This window comes from Vanessa atalanta, chromosome W (genome assembly GCF_905147765.1).
Source record: "Vanessa atalanta chromosome W, ilVanAtal1.2, whole genome shotgun sequence".
Taxonomy (NCBI): domain Eukaryota; kingdom Metazoa; phylum Arthropoda; class Insecta; order Lepidoptera; family Nymphalidae; genus Vanessa; species Vanessa atalanta.
The window spans coordinates 8,699,361-8,725,172 of record NC_061901.1 but is presented as its reverse complement, the minus strand read 5'-3'; the positions used below and the strand labels follow the sequence as shown (position 1 = coordinate 8,725,172).

General features: G+C 39.5%; 1 protein-coding gene and 1 pseudogene across 1 annotated transcript; one reads left to right on the top strand and one right to left on the bottom strand.

The window, feature by feature from the left end:
- Positions 1 to 12,114: 12,114 nt before the first annotated feature.
- Positions 12,115 to 14,241, bottom strand: LOC125075656 (annotated as a pseudogene).
- Positions 14,242 to 22,162: 7,921 nt separating this feature from the next.
- LOC125075655 lies at positions 22,163 to 25,517 on the top strand. The gene is made up of 2 exons (XM_047687366.1): positions 22,163 to 22,732; positions 25,431 to 25,517. The coding sequence occupies exons 1-2, from the start codon at positions 22,163 to 22,165 to the stop codon at positions 25,515 to 25,517; spliced, it is 657 nt and encodes a 218-aa protein (XP_047543322.1).
- The last annotated feature ends 295 nt before the right edge of the window (positions 25,518 to 25,812 follow it).

Below are 25,812 nucleotides of genomic sequence, written 5' to 3'. Positions count from 1 at the left end.
GTTCCATTCTTCACTTCATTAGTTCACTACGGACCAGGCTTGCGTAAAGTAGTTTTTTTGTCTCGAGTTTCCTAAATTGCTTAGCGTTTCTAAATAGGAAACCCAGTATTCTGCGGGCGGATCTACAGACATGGTCAATATGGAGGTTGAACCTTAACTTTGTGTCGATTACTATGCCTAGATCACGGATGAAATCTCTTTTCTCTACCGGACCGTTGTTAATATGGTATTTGGTTTCGACAGTTGTTCGTCGACGAGTGAAGCTCAAGTGAGAGCATTTGACTGGATTGAGGTCCATGCCATTTGAGCGACACCAGTCAGAGACTCTGTCTATGTCTTCTTGGAGTGATTGAGCATTGGCGCTATTCGATATCTCCATACAAAACTTAAGGTCGTCTGCGAAGATAAAGTATCTGGAGTTTTGAAGAGACTCCGTGATATCGTTAATAAAGATATTGAATAAGAGAGGTCCTAGGATGGACCCCTGGGGTACTCCAGACGATACACAAAATTCTCTAGATGCATACCCTTTAACGTGTGAATATCTGTTATATAAGTACGAAGTGAGCCAAGATAGGAGAGTGCCGCCAATTCCAAAATCAGAAAGCTTTTTAACTAACAATTTGTGGTTTACTCTATCGAAAGTTTTAGAAAAGTCAGTGTAGATAACGTCCACTTGCTTACGCGAGTCCACAAAAGGTGTTATGTAATTGATAAAATTACTCATGTTCGTGACTGTCGATCTAGCCGAAAAGCCGTGCTGAGCATCAGAAAGCATGTGGCGAACATGTCGCGAAACCACAGGGTGGACCAGAGACTCGAATACCTTTGGCAGGACGGACAGTAAGGATATGGGTCTATAGTTAGTTACATTGTCACAGCCACCCTTTTTATAAATAGGCACAATTCTAGCTCGTTTCCATTGGTCGGGAAAGACTCCGGATTGAAGAGATTTGTTGAAGATTAAACAAACAGGTAGAGACAACGTCGACGCGCATTTGCTTAGAAATATCGTTGGTAAGTTATCAGGGCCAGCTCCTTTCTTTATATCTAGTTTTTTCAACTTTCTATGAACTTCGTTAATGGAAATGCTGATGAAACAGATCTGGTTGACAGGAAAAAGTTCTTCAACTCTCTCTCATGATATATATGCTCATTAGAATTATCATTTAATTAAGAACTGGGCTGCATCCTTTGGGCTTCTTGTTAATCCCTTGAAGTCGAAGGCAATGATAATAGGTACCAGACAGTTATGTAGCAAAATTAATTGGGACATTGTACCATCAATTGTCTATGATGGAACTCAAATTGCATATAGCGACCAAGCTACTAATCTGGGGTTAGTCATAGATTGCAATTTATCATGGAGAGCTCAGGTTAACGAAGTCAGTAAACGTGTCCATTTCTCTCTGCATTCTCTAAAACGTTTGCAGAATTTCCTTCCTTTTAAAACAAAAATATTACTTGCACAATCCCTTCTTCTTCCCATCCTGGACTACGCTGATATTTGCTATCTTGATGCGAATGAAGAGCTACTTGACAAACTAGACAGACTTCAAAATTTGTGCATTCGTTTCATTTACGGTCTGCGCAAATTTGATCACATTTCTCAATTTCGACGTCAGTTAAAGTGGCTTCCTATCCGACTTCGCCGGAGCTTGCACATATTATCGCTTCTTTTTAATATATTAAACCATGGTAGCCCTGATTACCTACATGAGCGTTTTCTGTTTTGTCCTGCTCGTGAAAGACCAGTACGCGCATGTGTGGCGTCGAAAACTCTTGAGGTACCATTTTTTTAATTCTACTTCCTATGGTAACTCGTTTTCCGTTGTTGCCGCTCGCCTATGGAACTCTCTTCCAGATAATATTTTCCATAATAATGTTACAATAAGATCGTTTAAAATCAGAGTTAAGCAACACTTTCTTGCCACTTAAGTTTAATTTATTTTATAATTATGTATATATATATTTTTGTATCTATGTAAGTTGAATGTATATATATATTATAGATAATGGTATATATTAATGTTTATATTTGTATTTAGTGTGTAATATATTCATTTATCGTTAAGTCTACTTGAATTCTATAATATAAAACTAATTGATATTGTACCTACACCATAAATATGTAATACAAATAATCTCCACCAGATTCAGGGTTTCTGGAAGAGATCTCTTGTTAGAGATAAGTTATCCCTTTGTACACATTTTTCATTTATATAATTTTCTGTATACTCTGTTGGTACATAAATAAATAAATAAATAATAATTTTCCTGACCAACGGGACGAAACAGCTTTATACAACGACCTCTCGTTAGCCGTACAAAGAAATAAGACTCCTCAGGAATTTTATAGCCATTGCCAAACGCTATTCAGTACGATAATGACTTACGTTACACTTCACGAGACTTTACCGACTACGATCGACGCCAAACGCGATCTTTACAGAAAAGTTACTATGCAGGCATTTGTTCGCGGCTTAAAAGAACCTTTGGGTTCACGAATTCGGTGTATGCGACCCGAAACCATAGAAAAAGCTCTTGAATATGTTCAGGAGGAATTAAATGTTACATATTTACATTTAGTGCACCACCGCCTAATTATAATTCACGCAGGAATGTTTTTCGTTTGTCACCTAGGAATAATTCCCCTCAAAATTCAATGCCAAAGCCTATGAGTGGAATCCAGAGTTTTAAGGCGACGAATTGTTAAACAATAATTCTAAAACCTGTTACGCGCGCCCCGCAACCCGCATACACCCCGGTAGCATTGCGACTGCGGCGAGGCGCGGTGGCGCGGAACATAGACATCTTGGAGTTGTCTTATATATATTTTTTTATTTTTGTTATACTTTTTTTATTGCTTGTCTTTTCGGAGATAAACTAACAAGTTTTAAATAACAAATATCAATTTTTTTACAGTAAAATATATAAAAAAAATCATATTTTTTTCCATAATATTTAATACGATCAAAATCAAATCAAATAAAAATATCTTTATTTACTTTTACATAAATTTGCTAAAACTTTAATCTAGGGTTGGAACCAACGTAGTAAGTATTATATTATTGTGTGTGTATGTTTGTTTATTTATTTTTACATTAATATAATTTAATTCTACATTGATAATATCATATAGATACAATAAAACACATATTATGTATACGATGTTCTTCCGACTTCTCGACATCAACACGAAACCACCGACAGCCTCTGAAGTTGCGGAGGCAGTCCGCTCTTTGAAAACAGGCAAAGCACCAGGACTCGACCTGATAACTGCGGAAATGCTACAAGCTGACTTATCCTCCGCCGTCGACGTTCTGACGCCTCTTATGGAAAGGATCTGGACCGCTGAAGAACTCCCTGACGATTGGAACAAAGGTCTCCTTATAACTGTTCCTAAGAAAGGGGACCTAAGCCTATGCGATAACTGGAGAGGTATCACTCTGCTACCGATTCCCTCTAAGGTTTTCTGCAAGATCATCATGGATAGACTGTCGAAGGCCGTGGAGCCTTTTCTACGCAAGGAGCAGGCTGGTTTCCGGAGGAACCGCTCATGTACGGACTGGTCCGTACATGAGCGGTCAACACTCTACGAATCATACTGGAGCAGGCATCAGAATGGCAGAGGGAGGTTTATCTAACCTTTGTCGACTTCGAAAAAGCCTTTGATACGTTGAAGTGGTCTAGTATCTGGTCCCGCCTCTTGGAAATTGGAGTGCCGCCGAAAATAGTCCGTTTGCTACAAAGCATTTACAACAAGTATTCTTGCAAAGTAACTCACGACGGCCTCATATCGGATGACGTTGCAGTGCACGCGGGTGTTCGCCAAGGCTGCGTCCTATCGCCGCTACTCTTCTTAGTCGTTCTTGACGGAATTTTGCTTCGCATCTTAGAACACAGGCGCCGCGGCATAGAGTGGGGATTATCCAACGTCTTGGAAGACTTGGATTACGCTGATGACATATGCCTGCTGAGTCATACCCACGCCGATATGCAAGCTAAGCTAAATGATCTAAGTCAGGAAGCAGCAAAAGCAGGGCTTAAAATCAACATCCGGAAGACCAAGGAGATGAGAACTGGTTTAACGAATCGCCCACCGTTGCTGATTGGCACAGAGGCAGTGGAATGCGTCCACAAATTTACATACCTCGGGAGCGTCGTGTCAGAGACTGGTGGAAGTGAAGAGGACATCGCTTCACGGATAGCCAAAGCCCGAACTACCTTCGCGCAGCTGAGACCTGTTCGGCAATCACGGAAACTGACCCGAAGGATTAAACTTAAGATATTCGGGTCCAACGTGAAATCCGTGTTGCTTTACGGGTGCGAAACGTGGAAGGTTACAAAGAACATCTCACGCCAAATCCAAGTTTTCGTCAACCGCTGTCTTCGTCGCATTCTCGGTATTTACTGGCCCGAGACCATCTCAAACTTAGAGCTGTTGGAGAAATGCCATGAGAGCCCGATCGACAGTCAGATCAAGCGTCGTAAGTGGAGATGGATTGGACACACGCTCCGAAGGGACCCCGACCATATTCCCAAACAAGCTTTGGACTGGAATCCCCAAGGGAAAAGAAAGCGTGGCCGTCCCCGTCAAACCTGGCGACGCTCCGTTTTGGCAGAGGCGGCGAGCATCGGAATGACGTGGAGCGAGGTGAAGGCTGAAGCCCAAGACCGATCGCGATGGAGGACATCTGTGGACGCCCTCTGCCCCATCTAGGGGACATAGGACATTCATCATCATCATGTTTGTTTATTTATTTTTACATTAACATAATTTAATTCTACATTGATAATTTTATAAGTGGTAGTGCCACACTGCATACCTTCGGGTTGCAGCCGAATGGGCCGGCACGCCCGGGGAAGTACCACTCTCTCACTTAAAATCAGCGTGAAGTGGTAGCTATGTTACCGCGTTTCGTCTGGTATATGAGAGTCCCGGAGGCCCGATCCCCCCCCCCCTAAACATGATGGTTGTGCAGAATTTGGTTACATTACCCCAGGAGGGTACCATCAGCGACTGCGGTGGAGAATCCCTCCCTGGGCATCCATGCTCAGGACGTACACCACCTGAGCAGGGATGCCCAGGCTGCCCTCCGAACTCTGGGGGGGGCAATTTTGCGCTCGCCACTGTTCGGGGCAAGCGGAGCAGGCATCATAAGGCAACCCCTACCACCCTCACTGTGGACTTCTGCAACATAAGGGGACTCAACTCGAACTTGAACGCCGTCCACTTTCACCTTGAGACGGCGAAGCCGGCCTTGCTCTTTCTTACCGAGACTCAGATATCTTCTCCTGCCGATACGACTTTTCTTTCCTACCCCGGGTATAAATTGGAACATTCCTTTGTACCACGAGCTGGGGTGTGCGTTTACGTCAGAGATGATATCTGCTCTCGACGCCTCGGCAGCCTTGAAGGACAGGACCTATCAATTATCTGGCTGCGTGTAGATTGTGACGACCATCCGCGAATCTACGCTTGCCTTTATAGGTCCCATAGCGGTAATGCCGAAACCGACCGACTGGTTGAGCACGTCCAAATGGCTACAGATTCCGTACTGCAGCAGATCCCATCCGCAGAGATCGTGGTTCTTGGTGATTTTAATGCCCACCATGCCGAATGGCTTGGATCACGTACTACTGATCATGCGGGTAGATCTGTTCTCGACTTCGCTTTAGCATATGATTTCACACAACTGGTCACCTCGCCAACGCGAATACCGGACTCGGAGGATCATACACCTTCCCTGTTGGACCTTCTGCTGACTTCTCATCCGGATAGCTATCAGGTTATCGTCGATCCCCCTCTGGGCTCGTCGGATCACTGTCTCGTTCGGAGTACAGTTCCGGTTATGCGGTACTCACGACCTCGTTTCATGGGCTGCCGCCGCGTGTGGCACTACAAGTCAGCGGATTGGGATGGGATGCGGTCCTTCTTTGCCTCCTACCCATGGGGGCAGGTTTGTTTCTCGCTGGATGATCCGAGCATTATTGCCGACACTGTTGCCGATGTGGTGCTTCAGGGTATGGAACTGTTCATTCCGTTTTCTGCGGTGCCCATCGGTGGCAAGTCCCAGCCCTGGTTTGGTCGTTTCTGCAAAACGGCCTCACGCCGAAAATGGGAACGTTACCATGACTGGGCTAACGCATCAGCGTCTCGTGATGTAAAGACCAGCGCATTCAGAAAGGAATATAACTCTGCCTCTAGGTCCTTCAAAAATGTGATTGCTAAGGCGAAGACGGAGTACATTGGCAGAATTGGCGAGAGATTGGTGCGTCTCCCTTCAGGAACACGTGCGTTCTGGTCTCTCGCTAAAGCTGTTCTTGGGAATTTCTGTCAGCCTTCTTTTCCATCTCTGCACAAGGACGGTGTGTCATTGGCCCATACCGCGAAAGAGAAAGCTGATCTTTTAGGCTCTCTCTTCGCGTCGAATTCGACCCTGGATGACCAAGGAAATTCACCACCAACAATACCGCGATGTGATACCACGATGCCGGAGGTTAAATTCCGGCAAAGTGCAGTTCGTAAAGCACTTTTTTCCTTGGACATTCATAAGTCGAGTGGACCCGATGGCATCCCTCCAATCGTGTTACGGACATGTGCTCCCGAGTTGGCACCGGTCTTAATGCGTCTTTTCCGGCAATCTTACGCATTAGGCGTCGTCCCGATCTCCTGGAAGACTGCTTTAGTGCATCCGATTCCCAAAAAGGGTAACCGCTCAGACCCGTCCAATTATAGGCCTATAGCCATCACCCCCTTGTTCTCCAAGGTAATAGAGTCAATTGTAAACTGTCAGCTCCTGTGGTATCTAGAGGAGTACCAGCTGATTAGTGACCGCCAGTACGGTTTCCGTCGAGGTCGCTCAGCCGGTGATCTTCTAGTTTACCTTACTCATAAATGGGCGGAAGCAGTTGAGAGCAAGGGGGAGGCATTAGCAGCCAGTCTGGACATAGCGAAGGCCTTCGATCGCGTATGGCACAAAGCGCTTCTTTCGAAGCTTCCTTCCTATGGGCTTCCCGGGAAATTATGCAGTTGGATTACCAGCTTTTTGGCAGATCGGAGCATCAAGGTCGTTATCGACGGTGCATGCTCCGACCAAAAATTCGTCAACGCTGGTGTTCCATAAGGCTGCGTTCTGTCACCCACTCTGTTTCTTCTGCATATCAATGACTTGTTGCAAATCAGGAACATTCACTGCTATGCAGACGACAGTACCGTTGACACCTCATACACCGGCCGTGCTAATATTTCTCGGGAAAACGTCGAAGAAAACCGGAACAAACTTGTGTCTGAAATCGAGTCTTCGTTAAACGAAGTCTCGAACTGGGGCCGGCTAAACCTAGTCCATTTCAACCCCAAAAAGACGCAAGTTTGCGCGTTAACCGCTAAAAAAACACCATTCGTCGTATCTCCACGATTCGAGAACATTCCGTTAGCCGCCACAGCTAGTATCGGAATACTTGGCGTTGATGTTTCGAGCCTCGTTCAGTTCCGCGGTCAACTGGAAGGCAAAGCCAAATTGGCATCAAAAAAGCTTGGTGTGCTCAGCAAGGCAAGACAGTATTTCACGTCGGCCTATCGCCTAAGACTATACAAGGCGCAAATTCGGCCTCACATGGAATACTGCTCTCACCTCTGGGCGGGTGCTCCCCAGTACCAGCTCCTTCCATTTGACCATATAAAACGTAGAACGGCTCGAATTATCGACGATCAAGCCCTTTCCGATCGGCTTGATCCTTTGGCTTTGCGTAGAGATGTTGGATCGCTCTGCATCTTTGACAGAATTTATCACGGGGAATGTTCCGAGGAATTGTTTGGATTAATCCCTGCTGCTGAATTTCACCTTCGGACATCTCGTCAAAATTCCAAATATCACCCGCATCACCTAGATGTCCGAAAATCCACAACAGCGCGATTTTTAAGACATTTTCTGCCTCGCACAACTCTGTGGAACCAGCTTTCGCCGGCGGTTTTTCCGAACCGATACGACTTGGGAACCTTCAAGAAAAGAGCGTACTTATTTCTTAAAGGCCGGCAACGCACCTGTAACCCCCCTGGTGTTGCAGATGTCCATGGGCGGTGGTAGTCGCTTTCCATCAGGTGAGCCTCCTGCTCGTTTGCCCCCTATACCATAAAAAAAAAAAAAAATCATATAGATACAATAAAACACATATTATGTATACGATGTTTATTATCTTATCGTAATAAGTTATTAAAAAAATTAAGAACAAAAGAAATTAAAACTCTGAAAATGGAAATTCTGAAAAAAAACAGCCTCATATTCGACGTTAGCATTTGATTGTTCATAGCAATTTGAATCAATATTTTCCTTGTTTTGGATTTTTTGCGAAATAGTTGCATTTTCTAATTGTTCGCTGCAAGTATCTGGCACAGACGTTTTATTGTTATGAACAATCACGTAATCCGGATCACGAATAGGCTTATTCCTAGTGTGCCTGGGGTCGACAAGTTCGGGAAGAAGACAGTCGTAATAGAATTTTAATAACTTTGGTTCCATCTCATTTTTCCAGAACGCATCATCCTTTTCAATAAGCTCAGTTTTTATTTTATTATTCCCATACCATATACCCAACAAACAGCTATTTTTTTTGCAGATATGAAGCTGGCCTTGTATCTGAAAATACCAGTTAGTTTAAATTAATAACCACCTCACCATTTTTGTTTTTATAAAAATGTATTTTTTTATTTTGTATTGCGTCTTCTATGCCATTTTTAAATGGTGCAATAGGACATTTGATTTCCATTATCATATCACTTGTGGTGATCCCATCAGGTGTAGCACCCAAAAAAGATAAATTTTGTACTAAAGTCTTTTTTGCTTTTTCTAAAGTATCTTTGTCCAAGTCTGGTTTGTCGACTACTTTGCCATAATCTAAATTTAGCGTTCTTGGTACCAATGTTCGATTTTTTTTCTAATGTTGAGTCTGGCCTTGAGTCTGGCCTTGAGTCTTTTTTCATTTATTGCATTTTCATGCTTTTTTATCGACAATCTGGGTCTTGTCCCATAAACTTTTCGTTGAACAGTTGATAGTAACCTCCCAGTATTAAATGAAATCAGAGCTCCTGCATATCTTGCCTGATAAGAACGTCTTTGAGCATAATTAACACGTTTACCCCCCACCATTTTTGCTATAACTCCATTAAATCTTTCTACAACATTGCTGTCTACGTCTTCAATTAAACTGTGTGCTTTATTAGCTAATTGTGCAACAACTGTTTTAATTTTTTGCCAAAGAAGACTGCCAAAAAATGGGTTTGTATCATCTAGACCCATGTGTTTGCATAATTGGCGGTTACAATTTTCATGAATATTAAAAGCATGGAAAACGGACGCATTGATGTCTTTGTATAAACCATCTTCATTTTTTGTTTCTTTGTGAAGCTGTATAGCATCACAAATATATCTTCTTGATCGCAATATCTTTTTTCGTGTTAAATTTTTCCTATCTGCTGCAATATATTGCGTATTAGAGGCCAGTTGTAGCAGTTTATTACTGTAGTTCCTCAGCAAATGGTTGCGACAGTAAATTTTTGTAACTGTAATGCCTGGGTATGGGCGAGCATTTATTATTTTTGAATATGTACTACTATCACCGTCAGCTATAAATCTTGAATAAATCAATCCATGCATGTCAATAGATAGCTTGAAACCTTCGGTTATTATTGTAGACTCCATGGCAGTAGACGCACCATTGAAATTTTTGTAACAAGTGTGCTCTTTTGGCGTTTCATTTTTCTTCTCAGCTCGAGCGCATATGCAACAATATTTATTTTTGACGCACATATATAGCACTTGGCCGAAACGTCTACCAATTATAGCTGCAGCTCCTGATAATGCCGCATAATTTTATTGTATGTGAAATTAGACATATTGGGTAAACCTACTCCAGACAAAAATTGATTGAGCTGTGCTTGACCACAACCAGCAGCCATAACTCCAACAACGGCGTCTTTGTTTACATCAGCCAATGACGATTTTATTTTATTTTTGTAACCACACAATGAACAAGCATATGTAAATTCAGATTGCAAGCCTACGTGATGTTCGGACTCTAATTTTATTGTGCCTAATCCACAATTAAACAAAGACTTGTGTTCAGAGAATTTTACCAGTTCTGTTACAAAATAGTTCACATCTATTATTCTATGGCCTATATCTTGTACCTCCGGCTTAATCTGAAACAAATATAAAAAAATAAGTATCAATATCGTGCATGGAATGTGATAGCATGGCACGGGAAATTGTTTTTCTTGCTCATTGTGTATTTATTTATTTACATTTATATTTCACAGATATTGATTATTTTTACATATTTTTTTTTGGAGCTCGTATTTAGGCAACCATTGGAGATAGACAAAAAATGTACAAGACAAAGTTGTAGGTAATTTTATCAGGTTTCATTATGTAAGAATCTTTCGTTGCCCAAGCTAAAATACTGAGTCAACTTGATACGAACAATCAAATAATATTTTATAATATAGCAGTTGAAAATTATAGTAATATACCTAAGTAAGTACTTACTTTTTTCTCAGATGCAACTTCGAGACTTTAAATATAATAAAAAATATATTAACATTAAATAATTTAGTTTCATCATGTCAAAAATACACAATCAGACGAGCAATATACTTATCTATTGTGTTTTATACATATAAACCGAGTACTGTTACTGGTGCCACAGTAGGGCGTTCAATTGTCATTTCTGTAGAAACGTTTTTACTCGAACACTGTCTGCTAATCTGAAAAAAATAATAAATTAGGGCCTGTCAGGTACTTCAGAGATAACATATTTCGACTAATACGTCGGTTATGTATAAAGAACAAAATTGTCTAGTATACTCACTGTAGCTACAGGAATGCCGTCGTTATGTGTGATATTAGTGTCATTAGTATCAGCAGTTCTAAAATAAAAAATATTTTTTTTATTTTTATTTTAACTGCAATGTTGTTTTATTGATTGCAATATTGAAACATACACAGTATCAAAGACTTACGCGGGCAACACATTTTGCAACTCTGCATAATTCGGTAAAATGTCGTTTTGATTTCTAGAAGATACAAGTAAAAGTGTTTAAGCGATAATATAGCTTTTACAAAACGTCATATTATTGAAAAAGGTTTAGGAATTTTTCAGTTTCCTAAAATAGCACAATATATTTAAACAAATATTTAACTATCATAATATTATACACTCAATTGTGATTGTTACACAAAAGGTGGAAAACAAAATACATATTTTTTTATCACAAAAATAAATATCATGATGTAAACTTACCTTCTTTTCGTCATATTTGCACATTTTTCTAAAAAACAAGCTCTTCTTTTTTCTTTTTTTTTTACCTCATTTATTGAAAACTAACAAAATAAGGTTTTCATCATGAACTCTTCAGGTCACCAACTTATATTTTCATTAGTTTCGTAATTACTGACAAAAATTGAGATCAGTGATGCCAAAATTTCCAATGCGTCCTCTTAATCCCAGACCTTTACCTCATACCCTAATGACTGGACATGACTGGCGTAAATCGGGTAACCCACCACCTACAAATTACCTAAAATCTCGCGAAATGAATATGAACGAATATTTGCCGTATGATAATATATATTACAATTACCCGGATTACTACTATGAACAGGAATATTATTAATACAATGAACCTGAAGACTACTACAATACTAATTACAGACCCGACTATTACGATAATACTATTGCTTATTACGATACGAATAATGACCGTTTATTAAATGAAGCCGAACCTCAGTCAGAAGCTATTTGTACCGATCAGGATTTTCATTCAGACCAGAAATCACCCAAACCAAAATAGAATTAAACTTACAGACGCAAAGACAATTACCGTATATTCAAATTAAAAACCCTCCGCTTACACTTTTAATAGATACCGGTGCAAACCAATCTTTCATTAGCCCTCACGCTGTAGAAAAGTATTTTTCAAATTTTCCATTAAACTACGATCCATTTGAAGTGACTAATGTGTATACGACAAGTAGGAATGAGTATTCTATTACATTACCGTGCTTTGACGAATTTAGGGATCCTCAAGACATTAAATTAGTCATCATCATCATGTCAGCCGAAGGACGTCCACTGCTGGACATAGGCCTCCCCTAAAGATCGCCATAACGACCGGTCTTGTGCAGCCCGCAACCAGCGGCTTCCCGCGACCTTCACCAGGTCGTCGGACCACCTTGTGGGGGCCTACCCACGCTGCGTCTTCCGGTCCATGGTCGCCATTCGAGAACTCGTCGGCCCCATCGGCCATCGGTTCTTCGAGCAATGTGCCCCGCCCACTGCCACTTAAGTGTGGCAATTCTTCGGGCTATGTCGGTGACCATAGTTCTTCTGCGGATCTCCTCATTTCTGATTCGATCTCGCAGAGAAACTCCGAGCATAGCCCTCTCCATTGCCCTTTGGGTGACCTTGAGCCTTCTTATGAGGCCCATTGTGAAGGACCACGTTTCAGAGCCGTAAGTCATCACTGGCAACACACACTGGTCAAAGACTTTTGTCTTGAGACACTGCGGTATATGGGACGAGAAGATTTTTCGTAGCTTCCCGAACGCTGCCCAGCCGAGTTGGATTCGACGGTTGACCTCTTTATCGAAGTTGGACTTACCTAATTGGATCGTTTGTCCCAGGTATATGTAATCATCGACAACTTCGAGTGTAAATTCACGGATTTTTATGGGAGTGGGCACAACATGGATGTTCGACATAATCTTCGTCTTATCCATGTTCATTATAAGACCCACTCGTTCGGAGGCTTTACCCAGGTCATCGAGCATTGTGGTTAGGTCTTCCATGGTTTCAGCCATGACTACTATATCGTCAGCAAACCGAAGGTGACTGATGTACTCGCCGTTAATGTTGATGCCAAATCCTTTCCAGTCCAGAAGCTTGAAAACATCTTCCAAAACGGTGAACAGTTTCGAAGAAATAACGTCTCCCTGTCTCACTCCTCGCTGCAGTTGAATAGGTTTCGAGTTCTGGTCCTGTAGTCGGACTGACATAGTGGCGTTTTTATACAAGCATTTCAGCACTTCGATGTACTGATAGTCAATTTGGCACCTCTGGAGAGACTGTAGCACAGCCCAAGTCTCGATCGAATCGAAAGCTTTCTCATAGTCCACAAACGCTAAGCATAATGGCATGTTATAACTCTTCGGTCTTCTGTATAACCTGCCGCAGCGTATGTATGTGGTCTATGGTGCTGAAGCCTTTACGGAAACCGGCTTGTTCGGGAGGCTGGAAGTCGTCAAATCTGCGTTCGAGACGATTCGTAATGACTCTCGAAAACAACTTATAGACGTGGCTCAGAAGTGAGATGGTTCTGTAATTCTTCAGTAGGGTGTTATCGCCCTTTTTGAAGAAAAGCACTACCACACTTCTGCTCCACGCTTGTGGCGTTTTGCCCTCGAGTATGACGGAATTAAAAAGTTTCTGAAGGGCTTTTAAAACCGGCTTTCCACCTGCCTTCAGCAGCTCAGCCGTAATTCCATCATCACCCGTCGCCTTGTTATTTTTAAGCTGTTTGAGAGCCATACTAATCTCGCACAGACTGACGTCCGGGATATTTTCGGTATCGTGTCGGGTTAATCTGGCTCTGGGGTCTTTCTCCAGATTTGTGACAGATTTTCGTGTCGACGTGTATAACTGTCCGTAGAACTTCTCAACCTCTCTCAAAAGCTCATGCCTGGACGATACAACCCCGCCATCGTCGGTCTTCAGTTTCGTCAGCTGGCTTTGCCCGATAGACAGATCTCTTGCGAACACCTTAGAGCCCTTGTTCCGCTCTATAGCCTCTTTGATACGGCTTGTATTAAATTGACGTAGGTCACGAGTCAGAGTCTTTGAGATCTGCCTATTTAGCTGCCGGTATTTGGACGTATCGTCCGAAGACTGCAGAATCATATCGCGTCTGTCCGCCATCAGCTTGAGAGTAAGGTCCGAGAGCTTTTTGGTTCTGTTTGTACGACGGGTCTTTAAATACTTAGATCCGACCGTATGGACAGTTTCCACGAATCTGTCATTAAATTCATCTACGTCAACGCAGTTTTCCAAGCATTCAAAGCGATTGTGGAGTTCCAACTGAAAGCTATCGGGGTTTTGGATGTTGATGGGTGCAGGACGGAGCGTTGACTTCATCAGTCGGGACCTCTCGAGCTTGATATTAAGATTCAATGTGCCTCTTACCATCCGGTGATCACTTCCAGTTTTGACGGCGTTGATCAAACGACATTAAATTATTCATTTATAAATTCCATGACTATTTCGACGGACTGATAGGACTAGACTTGTTAACGAAATGGGAGGCTAAAATTGACTTAAAATATGGATACTTAATTACTCGCACTTCTTCAAATCCAATTAGTATGTATAACTCTCGCAATGTTAATCTATACGAGGACATTATCCCAGCCGGAACTTCAAAATTAATTCGCATTCCTATTAACTCCCCGGATGGAGAAGTTTTTGTTAAAGAGCAATTAATTTGCAATTGTATTATCCATGAATGTCTTACCACAGTAAATAATAGCCGTGGTTATTTAGAGGTAGAGAACCCAACACCTAACGACATTATATTATCCTTAGACCGGCCGGCGAGTGCCGAGTTGTTTAATATTGAGAACACATGCACCCGACATACGACACACCGACAAGAAGTACTATCACGCTTGAGAATGGATCATTTAACAAAACAACAAACAACTAATAAAATTAAACACAGAATTAGAACCACTGACGAAATACCCGTGCATGCGAAAAACTACCGCTATCCATTTATACATAGGCAGGAAGTTAGGGACCAAATAACTAAAATGTTAGATCAAGGAATAATTAGACCATCTGACTCTGCTTGGAGCTCACTAATCTGGGTGGTACCGAAAAAGAATGACTGTTCCGGTAAACAAAATTGGCGACTCGTAATAGATTATCGTAAATTAAATGAAAAAACTATAGAAGACAAATACCCTATTCCAAATATCAATGACGTCCTTGACAAATTAGGTAAATGTAATTATTTCACTACTCTTGACTTAGCAAGTGGGTTTTATCAGGTAGAGATGGACCCTCAGGACATTTCGAAAACTGCTTTTAATGTAGAGCATGGACATTTTGAGTTTCTTCGTATGCCCATGGGACTGAAGAATGCCCCCTCTACTTTCCAACGCGTTATGGATAACGTTTTACGAGGTTTACAAAACGAAATATGTCTCGTATACTTAGATGATATCATAATCTTTAGCACGTATTTCAAAGACTCAGGGAATCGAATTTTAAAATTCAAATGAATAAATCAGAGTTCCTCAAACTCGAAACAACTTACCTTGGACATATCATAAGTAAGGATGGTATAAAGCCTAATCCCGATAAAATCGCAGCTATTAAGAAATATCCCATTCCAAAAACAGCTAAAGAAATAAAACAGTTTTAGGACTCTTAGGTTACTACCGGAAATTTATCCCCGACTTTGCCCGAATTACTAAACCCCTAACACAATGTTTGAAAAAAGGTAAAAAGATTACTTTTGACCCTGAATATATTTATAGCTTTGAAAAATGTAAAACTTTGTTAACAAACGACCCTATTTTATAATACCCCGATTTTACCAAAGAGTTTAATTTGACGACTGACGCTTCTAACTTAGCCATTGGAGCCATACTATCCCAAGGACCAGTAGGAGCTGACAGACCTGTATGCTATGCATCCCGAATATTGAATGACAATGAAATTAATTATAGCACCATCGAGAAGGAACTTCTCGCTATAGTTTGGGCGACCAAATACTTCAGACCATATTTATTCGGACGAAAATTCAAAATACTGACAGACCACAAACCTCTACAGTGGATGATGAATTTCAAAGAACCAAATTCTCGTCTCACACGATAGCGACTAAAACTAAGTGAATATGACTTTACAGTGATATATAAAAAAGGAAAAATGAATAGTAACGCTGACGCACTCTCACGAATTGAAATACATACTGGAGAAACCAAGACTTTAATAGACGAAATTGATGAACTGAATTCCTTACTAGGTAACCCCGCCGATTTTATATCCGCTGATGTGAGAGATCCCCCTGACAATGTACCTCCAGAACAAAATCCATCTGAAAATGCATCTCTAATAGTAAATCCTTCTGAAATAATACAAAATTCCCCTGAACATGCAACACCACCTTCAAACTCCTCGACCGATACTGTACATTCTGATAAAGAAAATCCTATATTAAATATACCCATTACAGACGACCCTCTTAACAGATTTAGTAAGCAAATATGTTTTACAATAGTTAATGACGTAAAACCAACAGTGACGAAACCATTCGATAACCACACACGAACCTCCATACGATTATTAGAATCCAACTTAGAAGAAGAAGTAGTTAACGCCATAAAAGAATTCGTTAATCCTAAAATGAAAACCGGTATACTTATAAATCCGCCTCTCGGAATGTATTCTATAATTCCTATAATTTAAGAAAAGTTTAAAAGTTCATCGATGAACCTCGTTTTGACGAAATTTTAAATTGAAAATATAAAAGAATATTTACGACAACAGGAGATAATTTCTCATTATCATAATGGAAAGACAAACCATCGTGGAGTAAATGAATGCTACCTTGCCCTATCTCGAAAATACTATTGGCCGAATATGAAGGAACATATTTCAAAATTCATAAATTAATGCACAATATGCGGACAAGCTAAATATGATAGGAATCCAATCAGACCTCAATTCAACGTAGTACCCCCAGCTAGTAAACCTTTTGAAATTATGCACATAGACTTATTCACTGTACATAATGAAAAATATATAACCTTCGTAGACGTTTTTACCAAATATGGTCAAGCGTACCATTTACGTGATGGAACAGCCATAAGCATTTTACAAGCTTTATTAAAGTTTTGTACCCATCATGGTGTACCTATAAATATAGTTACCGATAACGGAACAGAATTTACTAATCAATTATTTTCAGAATTTACACGATTACACAAAATCAACCATCATAAAATTTTAGCTTACTCTCCTAACGATAATGGTGACAGTGAACGGTTTAACTCGACAATATTAGAACACCTTTGTATCCTAAAGTTAAAACATAAAGATGAGCCCATAATCAACTTCATGCCATATGCCATTATTGCTTATATTAGTTCCATACATAGCTTTACTAGATGTAGACCCTTTGACTTACTAAACGGACATTATGACCCGAGAGACTGCGTTGAGATAGATTTCACTCAACACTTATTGCAACAATACTCATTAAATCATAAAAAAAGAATGAAAGAAGTGTATAACATTATAAACAGTACTTCTCTTGAGAACCGTAGAGCCTTAATTGAAAATAGAAATAAGACTCGAGAGCCAGAAGTTGAGTATGCACCCCAACAACAACAAGTCTTCATTAGGAATCCTCTTGCTAGCCGTCAGAAAACAGCACCACGATTTACACAAGATACAGTTCTAGCTGACTTGCCTATCCACATCTATACCTCTAAAAAACGTGGTTCTGTAGCAAAATCTAGATTAAAACGAGTCCCTAAAGGAGCTAACTTGTTACAGGATAGTGCTACTCCTGCTGACCATTCACATGACAGACTCTCGCGAGATAAAACTTGGACGATGGACCTGGATTATTACCATATAAACTTGGACCGATAAGACTTACTACCCACCATCATACATTTCTACAGTATATTAAGTTAGACAATATAGAAAATAAAATAGAACTTTTAACGACTCAATTAAATAATCTTTAAAACCTTCTTAATAATGATACGTACTTACTCTACGAACTCCAAATAAATTATCTTACTGAAAAGCTTCAAAAAGATGGGTGGAAGCAGTTGAGAGCAAGGGGGAGGCATTAGCAGCCAGTCTGGACATAGCGAAGGCCTTTGATCGCGTGTGGCACAAAGCGCTTCTTTCGAAGCTTCCTGCCTATGGGCTTCCCGGGAAATTATGCAATTGGATTACCAGTTTTTTGACAGATCGGAGCATCAAGGTCGTTGTCGACGGTGCATGCTCCGACCAAAAATTCGTCAATGCTGGTGTTCCACAAGGCTGCGTTCTGTCACCCACTCTGTTTCTTTTGCATATCAATGACTTGTTGCAAATCAGGAACATTCACTGCTATGCAGACGACAGTACCGTTGACACCTCATACACCGGCCGTGCTAATATTTCTCGGGAAAACGTCGTAGAAAACCGGAACAAACTTGTGTCTGAAATCGAGTCTTCGTTAAACGAAGTCTCGAACTGGGGCCGGCTAGACCTAGTCCATTTCAACCCCAAAAAGACGCAAGTTTGCGCGTTAACCGCTAAAAAAACACCATTTGTCGTATCTCCACGATTCGAGAACATTCCGTTAGCCGCCACAGCTAGTATCGGAATACTTGCTGTGGCGTTGATGTTTCGAGCCTCGTTCAGTTCCGCGGTCAACTGGAAGGCAAAGCCAAATTGGCATCAAAAAAGCTTGGTGTGCTCAGCAAGGCAAGACAGTATTTCACGTCGGCCCATCGCCTAAGATTATACAAGGCGCAAATTCGGCCTCACATGGAGTACTGCTCTCACCTCTAGGCGGGTGCTCCCCAGTAACAGCTCCTTCCATTTGACCGTATCCAACGTAGAGCAGCTCGAATTATCGACGATCAAGCCCTTTCTGATCTGCTTGATCCTTTGGCTTTGCGTAGAGATGTTGGATCACTCTGCATCTTCTACCGAATTTTCCACGGGGAGTGTTCCGAGGAATTGTTTGGATTAATCCCGGCTGCTGAATTTCACCTTCGGACATCTCGACAAAATTCTAAATTTCACCCGCACCACTTAGATGCCCGTTAATCCACAACAGCGCGATTTTTAAGACACTTTCTGCCTCGCACAACCAGTCTGTGGAACCAGCTTTCGCCGGCGGTTTTTCCGAACCGATACGACTTGAGAACCTTCAAGAAAAGAGCGTACTCTTTCCTGAAAGGCCGGCAACGCACCTGCAAGCCCCCCGGTGTTGCAGATGTCCATGGGCGGTGGTAGTCACTTTCCATCAGGTGAGCCTCCTGCTCGTCTGCCACCTTTTGACATAAAAAAAAAAAACTGTATTTGTGCTGCAGAAGAGGGCTATTCGCGCAATCTATAACCTAGGAGCCAAGGAATCTTTGAGGGATAAATTTAAAGAAATTAAGATATTGACTGTTGCTTCTCCATATATATTCTGTAACGTTTTGTATGTACGAAAAAATATTAATGTTTTTATCAGAAAATGTGATTCTCATAACGTTGGTACAAGGAACAAACACAATCTTGTTACTCCTGTTACTCGACTGCATAGAGTCAGTAACTCTTTTGTGGGGCAATGTATCCGCTTCTAAAACAGGATCCCAGAAAGCGTTCAAAATGCTTCTGTTGCGAAATTTAAAAAAATTGTTAAGGAACGCTTGTGTGTGAAAGGTTTCTATACAATTAGTAAGTTTATATTTGATAGCACACCTTGGGAATGAAACGATCGCCTCTTGGCTGTTTCTACTCATACAATTATGTATATAATTAATTTGACGTAAAAAAAAAAGTCCTGCTGAGTTTCTTTCGCCGGTTCTTCTCAGATCAGGGTGTTTTCTTTTTCCGAACCGGTGGTAGTGTTTAATTTGACCATCAATAAGAAAGTGTAATGCTTCTATATTGAATAAAGGAATTTGAGTTTGAGTTTTTGAGTTTGACTAGTACTTTGAAAACCGTAGTAGAAAGAACAATATACCTAGAATCACTACATCACGATTTATGTAAACCTCAATATTGGCAAATTAATTCTGTACAACAACTGCATGATAGAATTGTAAATGCTATAAATAACAGTACAAGCTGATAAATAAATATATTCGAGTTGACTATAGAATACACCCAGGCAGCTTAAAGGAAGCTAACAAAGAACTACGAACGTGTCAGATTAAGTAAGAAATAAATAAATAATTAGACAATTACAAACAAGGCTTACACTATGTATTGTTTAATTAATTATGTAAGGATGATAATTTAATTTAAAGTTATTTTTGAATTGTATTGATAAAATTGATATTTAATAAGAGGGTACTTTGACTTCTCTGTTCAATATTGTAAGTCACGTGATTTGTAGTGAGGCTTATATAAGTGATGGAAGCTCGGTTCAGAACACTTCAGTTGGGACTACGACTTTTTACTATTCACTTTGACCCTGGACTAGCAAGGTGCTAATATTTAAGGTACGATATAATTTTGTGATATAGTATAATTGTTATTGCTTGTTAAATTAATGATGAATAGTTGAATTGTGTTTTTGCAATTATCAATATACAAAGATAGTATTATATATACAAAGTTATTATAATTGTATTTAACTAATATGATTATATTTTTTTATATTGAAAAAGAGTAACTACTGAGTTTCTTGCCGGTTCTTCTCGGTAGAATCTACATTCCGAACCGGTGGTAGCTTTACTTTTAAATAGTTTGTTAATTACGATTATTACAGCTATTATAATGGCTAAATAAATATTTGTGTTTCATATATAATCTTTTATTGTCTTAAAACCTTAATATATAATAAAATAATGAAGAAATAGAAATTATTCTTAAATATCCTGACATAATGATTTAAGTCTATATAAAAAAAAACTAACAAACGCACAAAGCTTGGATTGAAGGACTTGGAGCGTCAAACAAAACTACCTGCAACAGAAAAGAAATACAACACATAGCCACTAACTTCTACGCCAGATTGTACGACTCAGGATATCAAAATGCAATCGAATTTCCCGAAGGATAAACCCGTTCGTCAATGGTTCACAAAATAGATGAAGTTGTCTTAGATTTTCGCGATTATTACACATTGAAATAAAACTAGTTTTTAACGGATTTAATCGCGTATATTAATTATTTTAACATCCCGACGTTTCGAGCACTTTGCAGTGTTCGTGGTCACGGGCAGACTAAGGTGACATTTGTCTGTTTGAATTAAAAAGAAATATTATTTACAACTACCGCCAACGATTTCTTAATTGGTATCTTGAGTAGCGTTCCGGTTGCACGCAGAAGGCACTAACTGTATCTTTAGGTCTTGCAGTCTGGTGGATTTGGGATTTTAAATTTTTAATAAGTGGATCCCAAGTGTTAGAAAGTCTCCAACCATCTTCTCTATTGAAGTTCGGATGTTTTTGAATTTCAATAGCCTCGCGTATCATTCTAGGAATGAATCTGTGTTCTCTAGCGAGGATCTGTGGTTTATCAAATCGAATAAAATGGTTAGGTTTATCCAGAGCATGTTCACAGACTGCAGACTTTGAAGAACGCCTATTTTTGACATCTCCTATATGTTCTTTGACCCTAGTACCGATACTTCTCTTTGTTTGGCCTATGTAAGATAAACCACACTCACATTCGAGTTTATATACTCCCGCAGTTTGTAAAGGGATATTACTCTTGATAGGTCTCAAGAACTGGCTCACTTTCTTATGAGGCTTGTAAATGGTTTTAATCGAAGCTCGCTTCAAGATATTGCCAATCCTGTCTGTAACTCCCTTCACATATGGTAGAAATGCAGGTTGTCGCTCAACTGTGGGTGGCTTGATACGGCTTCTGCGATGCTGGCGAGGCACGGGCAGCTTGTTCTGGTGGAGTGCAAGCTTGACCTGAAGTAGCTCGTCCTCTAGGTGTTCAGTAGTTCAGTTCAGTTCTGCAAAGCGCTCGAAACGTCGGGATGTTAAAATAATTAATATACGCGATTAAATCCGTTAAAAACTAGTTTTATTTCAAAATAGATGAAGCCGAGTTGACAACGAGAGTAAATGCATTGAAAGCAGAAAGGTGTCCAGGCCCTGATAAAATTACGAACGAAGCCATAAAGATGGCTTAGCCTTATCTGCGTAATCCTCTATTACATCTCTTTTTTTTTTGGGCGGTAGGTGCATAATTAAGTAGACGTGTTTTCTTTTGCTCTCTGCAAATATTTAATAAATAAATAATTAACACCTGGTAAAATGTGCTAAGCATTCATCATACCTATCAGCTGTGACTCCTTTATCTACAGTTCAATTAACTCCCACAATCACTATTGTCTTTACCGAAGATCAGATTAATAATGGACTCTATTAAACACTCGATTGCACAACTAACAGAACATTTCAACTCTAAAATGGCTGAATTCCAGCAAAATTTGAATTCTAATATGCCAGCCGCCAGTCCGACTTCCAACATAGTCTCCCAGTTTAATGCTTTCCGGAGTTTTGTCTTAACTGCTCTGGAAGGACTTCAGCTGCAAGTCGAGCTCCTTTCAAAAAAGTGTGACCAAATTGAAATGAGAAGTAGACGGAAAATGCTCCTGGTGCATGGGGTTCCGGAAGCCAACAAAGAAAATTTATCGGCTACTGTCAGTCAGCTGCTGTCTAAACATCTCAAGTTGCCAGAGTTATCAGCGGATTCTATCAGTCGCTGCCATCGTTTGGGTTCTTCGGTTACTGAGAAACCAAGGGTCATCCTTATTAAGTTCCAAGATCCAATCATGCGTAACAAAGTGTGGTATGCGAAAACCAGTCTGAAGAACACTGGGGTTACACTGTCTGAGTTCCTAACAAAGGAACGTCATGACGTCTTCGTGGCTGCCAGACAGCGTCTTGGTATCAACAAATGTTGGACTAGAGATGGCAACATAGTTATTTTTTCAGTTCGGATCGTACATTTGTTTAGTGCGGTTGTGTTATTGCGGAGCGTTATCGGCGTATTAATTGTTTACTAAGAATCAAGGGCCGTCGCGGCGTTATCTACACGTGCGCAGCCGCTGGCGGCTCCCAGCCGTATGGTGCAGTATAATGGAGGTGAATAATAATATTCTAGTCACGGAGAATGTAAACAACTTTGTTGAAGAGTGCACTATTAGAAACGATAATATTATTATGGATGCGGAATTATTACATTCCGATGCTGAATTAACATGTATGGATGATGAGGATAGTAGAAGGGCAAATAAGCGTTTGCGGTCGTCAGACTCAACAAATGAATGGACAACCGTTGATAGGCAAGTAAAAAGAGTACAGACTAGAAAAACAAGATCTCAGACTAATCTTCAAGATGATATTATAGAAATTTGTATATATTCCAAAGAAATATTACCTAAACAATTTCAGATGGCTAAGTTATTGAAAAAAGAAAATATAATGAATATCACTCGAGTTAAATACATTAACCCTTACAAGGTTCTAATTCAATTTAGTAAAGAAGACAGCGCGAATAAACTTATTGATTGCACGACCTTTTTAGAAAGTGGGTGGAGAATTCAAAAGACATATGAAGTAGGATTATCATATGGTATCATTGGGAATGTGGAAATTGAGTTGTCAGAAGATGAGATTAAACAGAATATAAAGACTGAAAATGAGTTAGTATCAGTTAAAAGGCTTATGCGGAGAAATGATAGTGGGACGGGCTGGATTGATAGTGAAACAGTTCGTTTAGGATTTAAAGGTACATTTCTTCCTCAGCACGTATATGTGTATGACATAAGAGTTAAGATAGAACCCTATAAATTTTTTGTTACTCAATATTCTAAGTGTTGGCGATTTGGTCATAGTAAAAAGATATGTCCAAGTAAGAAAATAGTATGTCCGAAATGTGGTGACAATCAAGACAACTGTGAAGGTACAACTTTTAAATGTATTAATTGTTCAGGCCAACATTTAGCTTTGAGTAAATTATGTCCTGTATATAAAAAACAAAATAAAATTAGAGGAATTATGTCAGAATTTAATGTCACGAATCGAGTACAGAATATTATCCTCGAGAGAATGAAAAAAACAAAAAACAGAAGACGTAACCAAACCAAAAATAACATGTTCTGAATTAATTGAAAGGATTGCTGATATTATTTTTATTAAGAAGTATTCGGGAAGAAAGAAGATACAACAAATTTTAACATTAATATTTGAATGGTTTTTAATTATGTTCGGCAGCAAATTATTGAGTTTTGTGAAGAACCTACTTTTTAGTAATACAGATGGCTAGTGAAGTTAGAATACAGAGGCTTAACATAATGCAGTGGAATGCGCAAAGCATCAAGAACAAATTGGCAGCAATTAAACAGTTTTTTTATTTAGAGAAAATTCATATTGCTATTGTTTGCGAAACCTGGTTAGACTGCTATACAAATTTAAGAATAAGCGGATATAATATCTTTCGAAAAGATAGGGACGATGGTTACGGAGGTATTGCTATTATTACGCATAATTCAGTAAAAGCTAACGTAGTACCAATACTAAATGTCACTAATACGGCCATTGAGTTACTACATTTACAAGTCTATAACTACTGTGATATTTGTTATTTGTATATATCTGTATATTTGTATGTATTTATGTATGACTTTATGTATATAAAGACTTTGGGATGAAGAAGTGCTGGTCAGCTGAAGGCGAAATAATCATCCTTCTTCCCGACAACTCTCGTAAGAAGATTTCTGCATTGGCCGAGCTCAAGCAATTAGTCGCTCAGTATCCAAAGGGCAACAAGTGAACTCCGGTACTTTGTAGGTTACATTTAAATTTAGTCGGTTTATATGACGATGATACTGACGTTTGCATTGCAGGGTATAGTTAATTTCCGTTTTGTTTATTTTATGTTTTTAACTATTTTACTTTATAAATGAATTTTATAATTTTATTTTTTTTACTACCGCTATCTTAATATTGTTAAAGAGTGACAACTGACAACTCAATGTTGAATGTCAGACGTCATTGTTTATAAGTCTGGATTCGAGTCTTTTGAGCCGTAAGATTATCTGTGAATTTTTATTCTTTTATTTTTTGTTTTTCTATAGTTTTCATTTATATCTACTAACTTGTTATATTTTAAATATTAACACTTTCTTTATTTTTTGTTTGTTTTAATTGTGTTCATTTTGAAGTGTAAAATCATTTTTCTCAGTCAACTTATGCCTGAGGTTTGTTTTTCGAGTTAGCTGTTATTTATTTATTTTTTTGTTTGTATTTAATATTATTATTTTTTTATATTTATTTATTTTATATTATTTTTATTTATATTATAATAGATATAAGTATATATTTTAAGTTTAATGATTTTAGATGAAGAATATTTTTCTTGCTCGTCAGATGAATTCTTGAGTATCTCGAGTAGTAGTAGCAAAACCTCGACATCGGACTCAGAACCACTTGAAGTGAAGCTGCCAAAAATATTTAATAATCCCAATCTCCTATCCTTAGTGCATATTAACACGCAGAGCTTAGTTGCTCACTATTCCGATCTTCTCACTTCCTTCAGCAACGGCGTAGTTGACGGAATTCTGGTGTCTGAAACCTGGTTAAAACCGTCGATTACATCTACCATTTGTGCTCTTCCAGGCTACCAGTTTTTCCGTAATGACCGCACTGTTCAGGGTGGGGGTGGCGTTGGGATTTACCTTCGCAGTGACATTCCTGCCCGAGTAGTTTCTCTTTCCTCCTCAGAAACAAAAGGATTCCTGGAATATCTTTTCCTGGAGATAGTTTTACACCATAAAAAGATCCTGCAGGGGGGATTATACTGTCCAAATGATAAAATTAACTATTTTGACATATTAGAAGGTGTTCTGGAAAATCTCGTCCCTGTGTATGACCATGTCATATGTATGGGCGACTTAAACACTTGTATATTAAAGAATAATTCTAGAGCACAAAAGTTAAAAACGCTAACGTCATCACTTAATTTAAACATTCTCCCCATGTCCTCTGCGACACACTATTT

Bases quoted from the DNA above. Each gene is read 5' to 3' on its own strand.
- LOC125075655 (XM_047687366.1), top strand. From the start codon at position 22,163: ATGGACTCTATTAAACACTCGATTGCACAACTAACAGAACATTTCAAC. The intron at 22,733-25,430 runs GTTATTTTTTCA...GTGCTCTTCCAG, and splicing joins GGACTAGAGATGGCAACATA to GCTACCAGTTTTTCCGTAAT.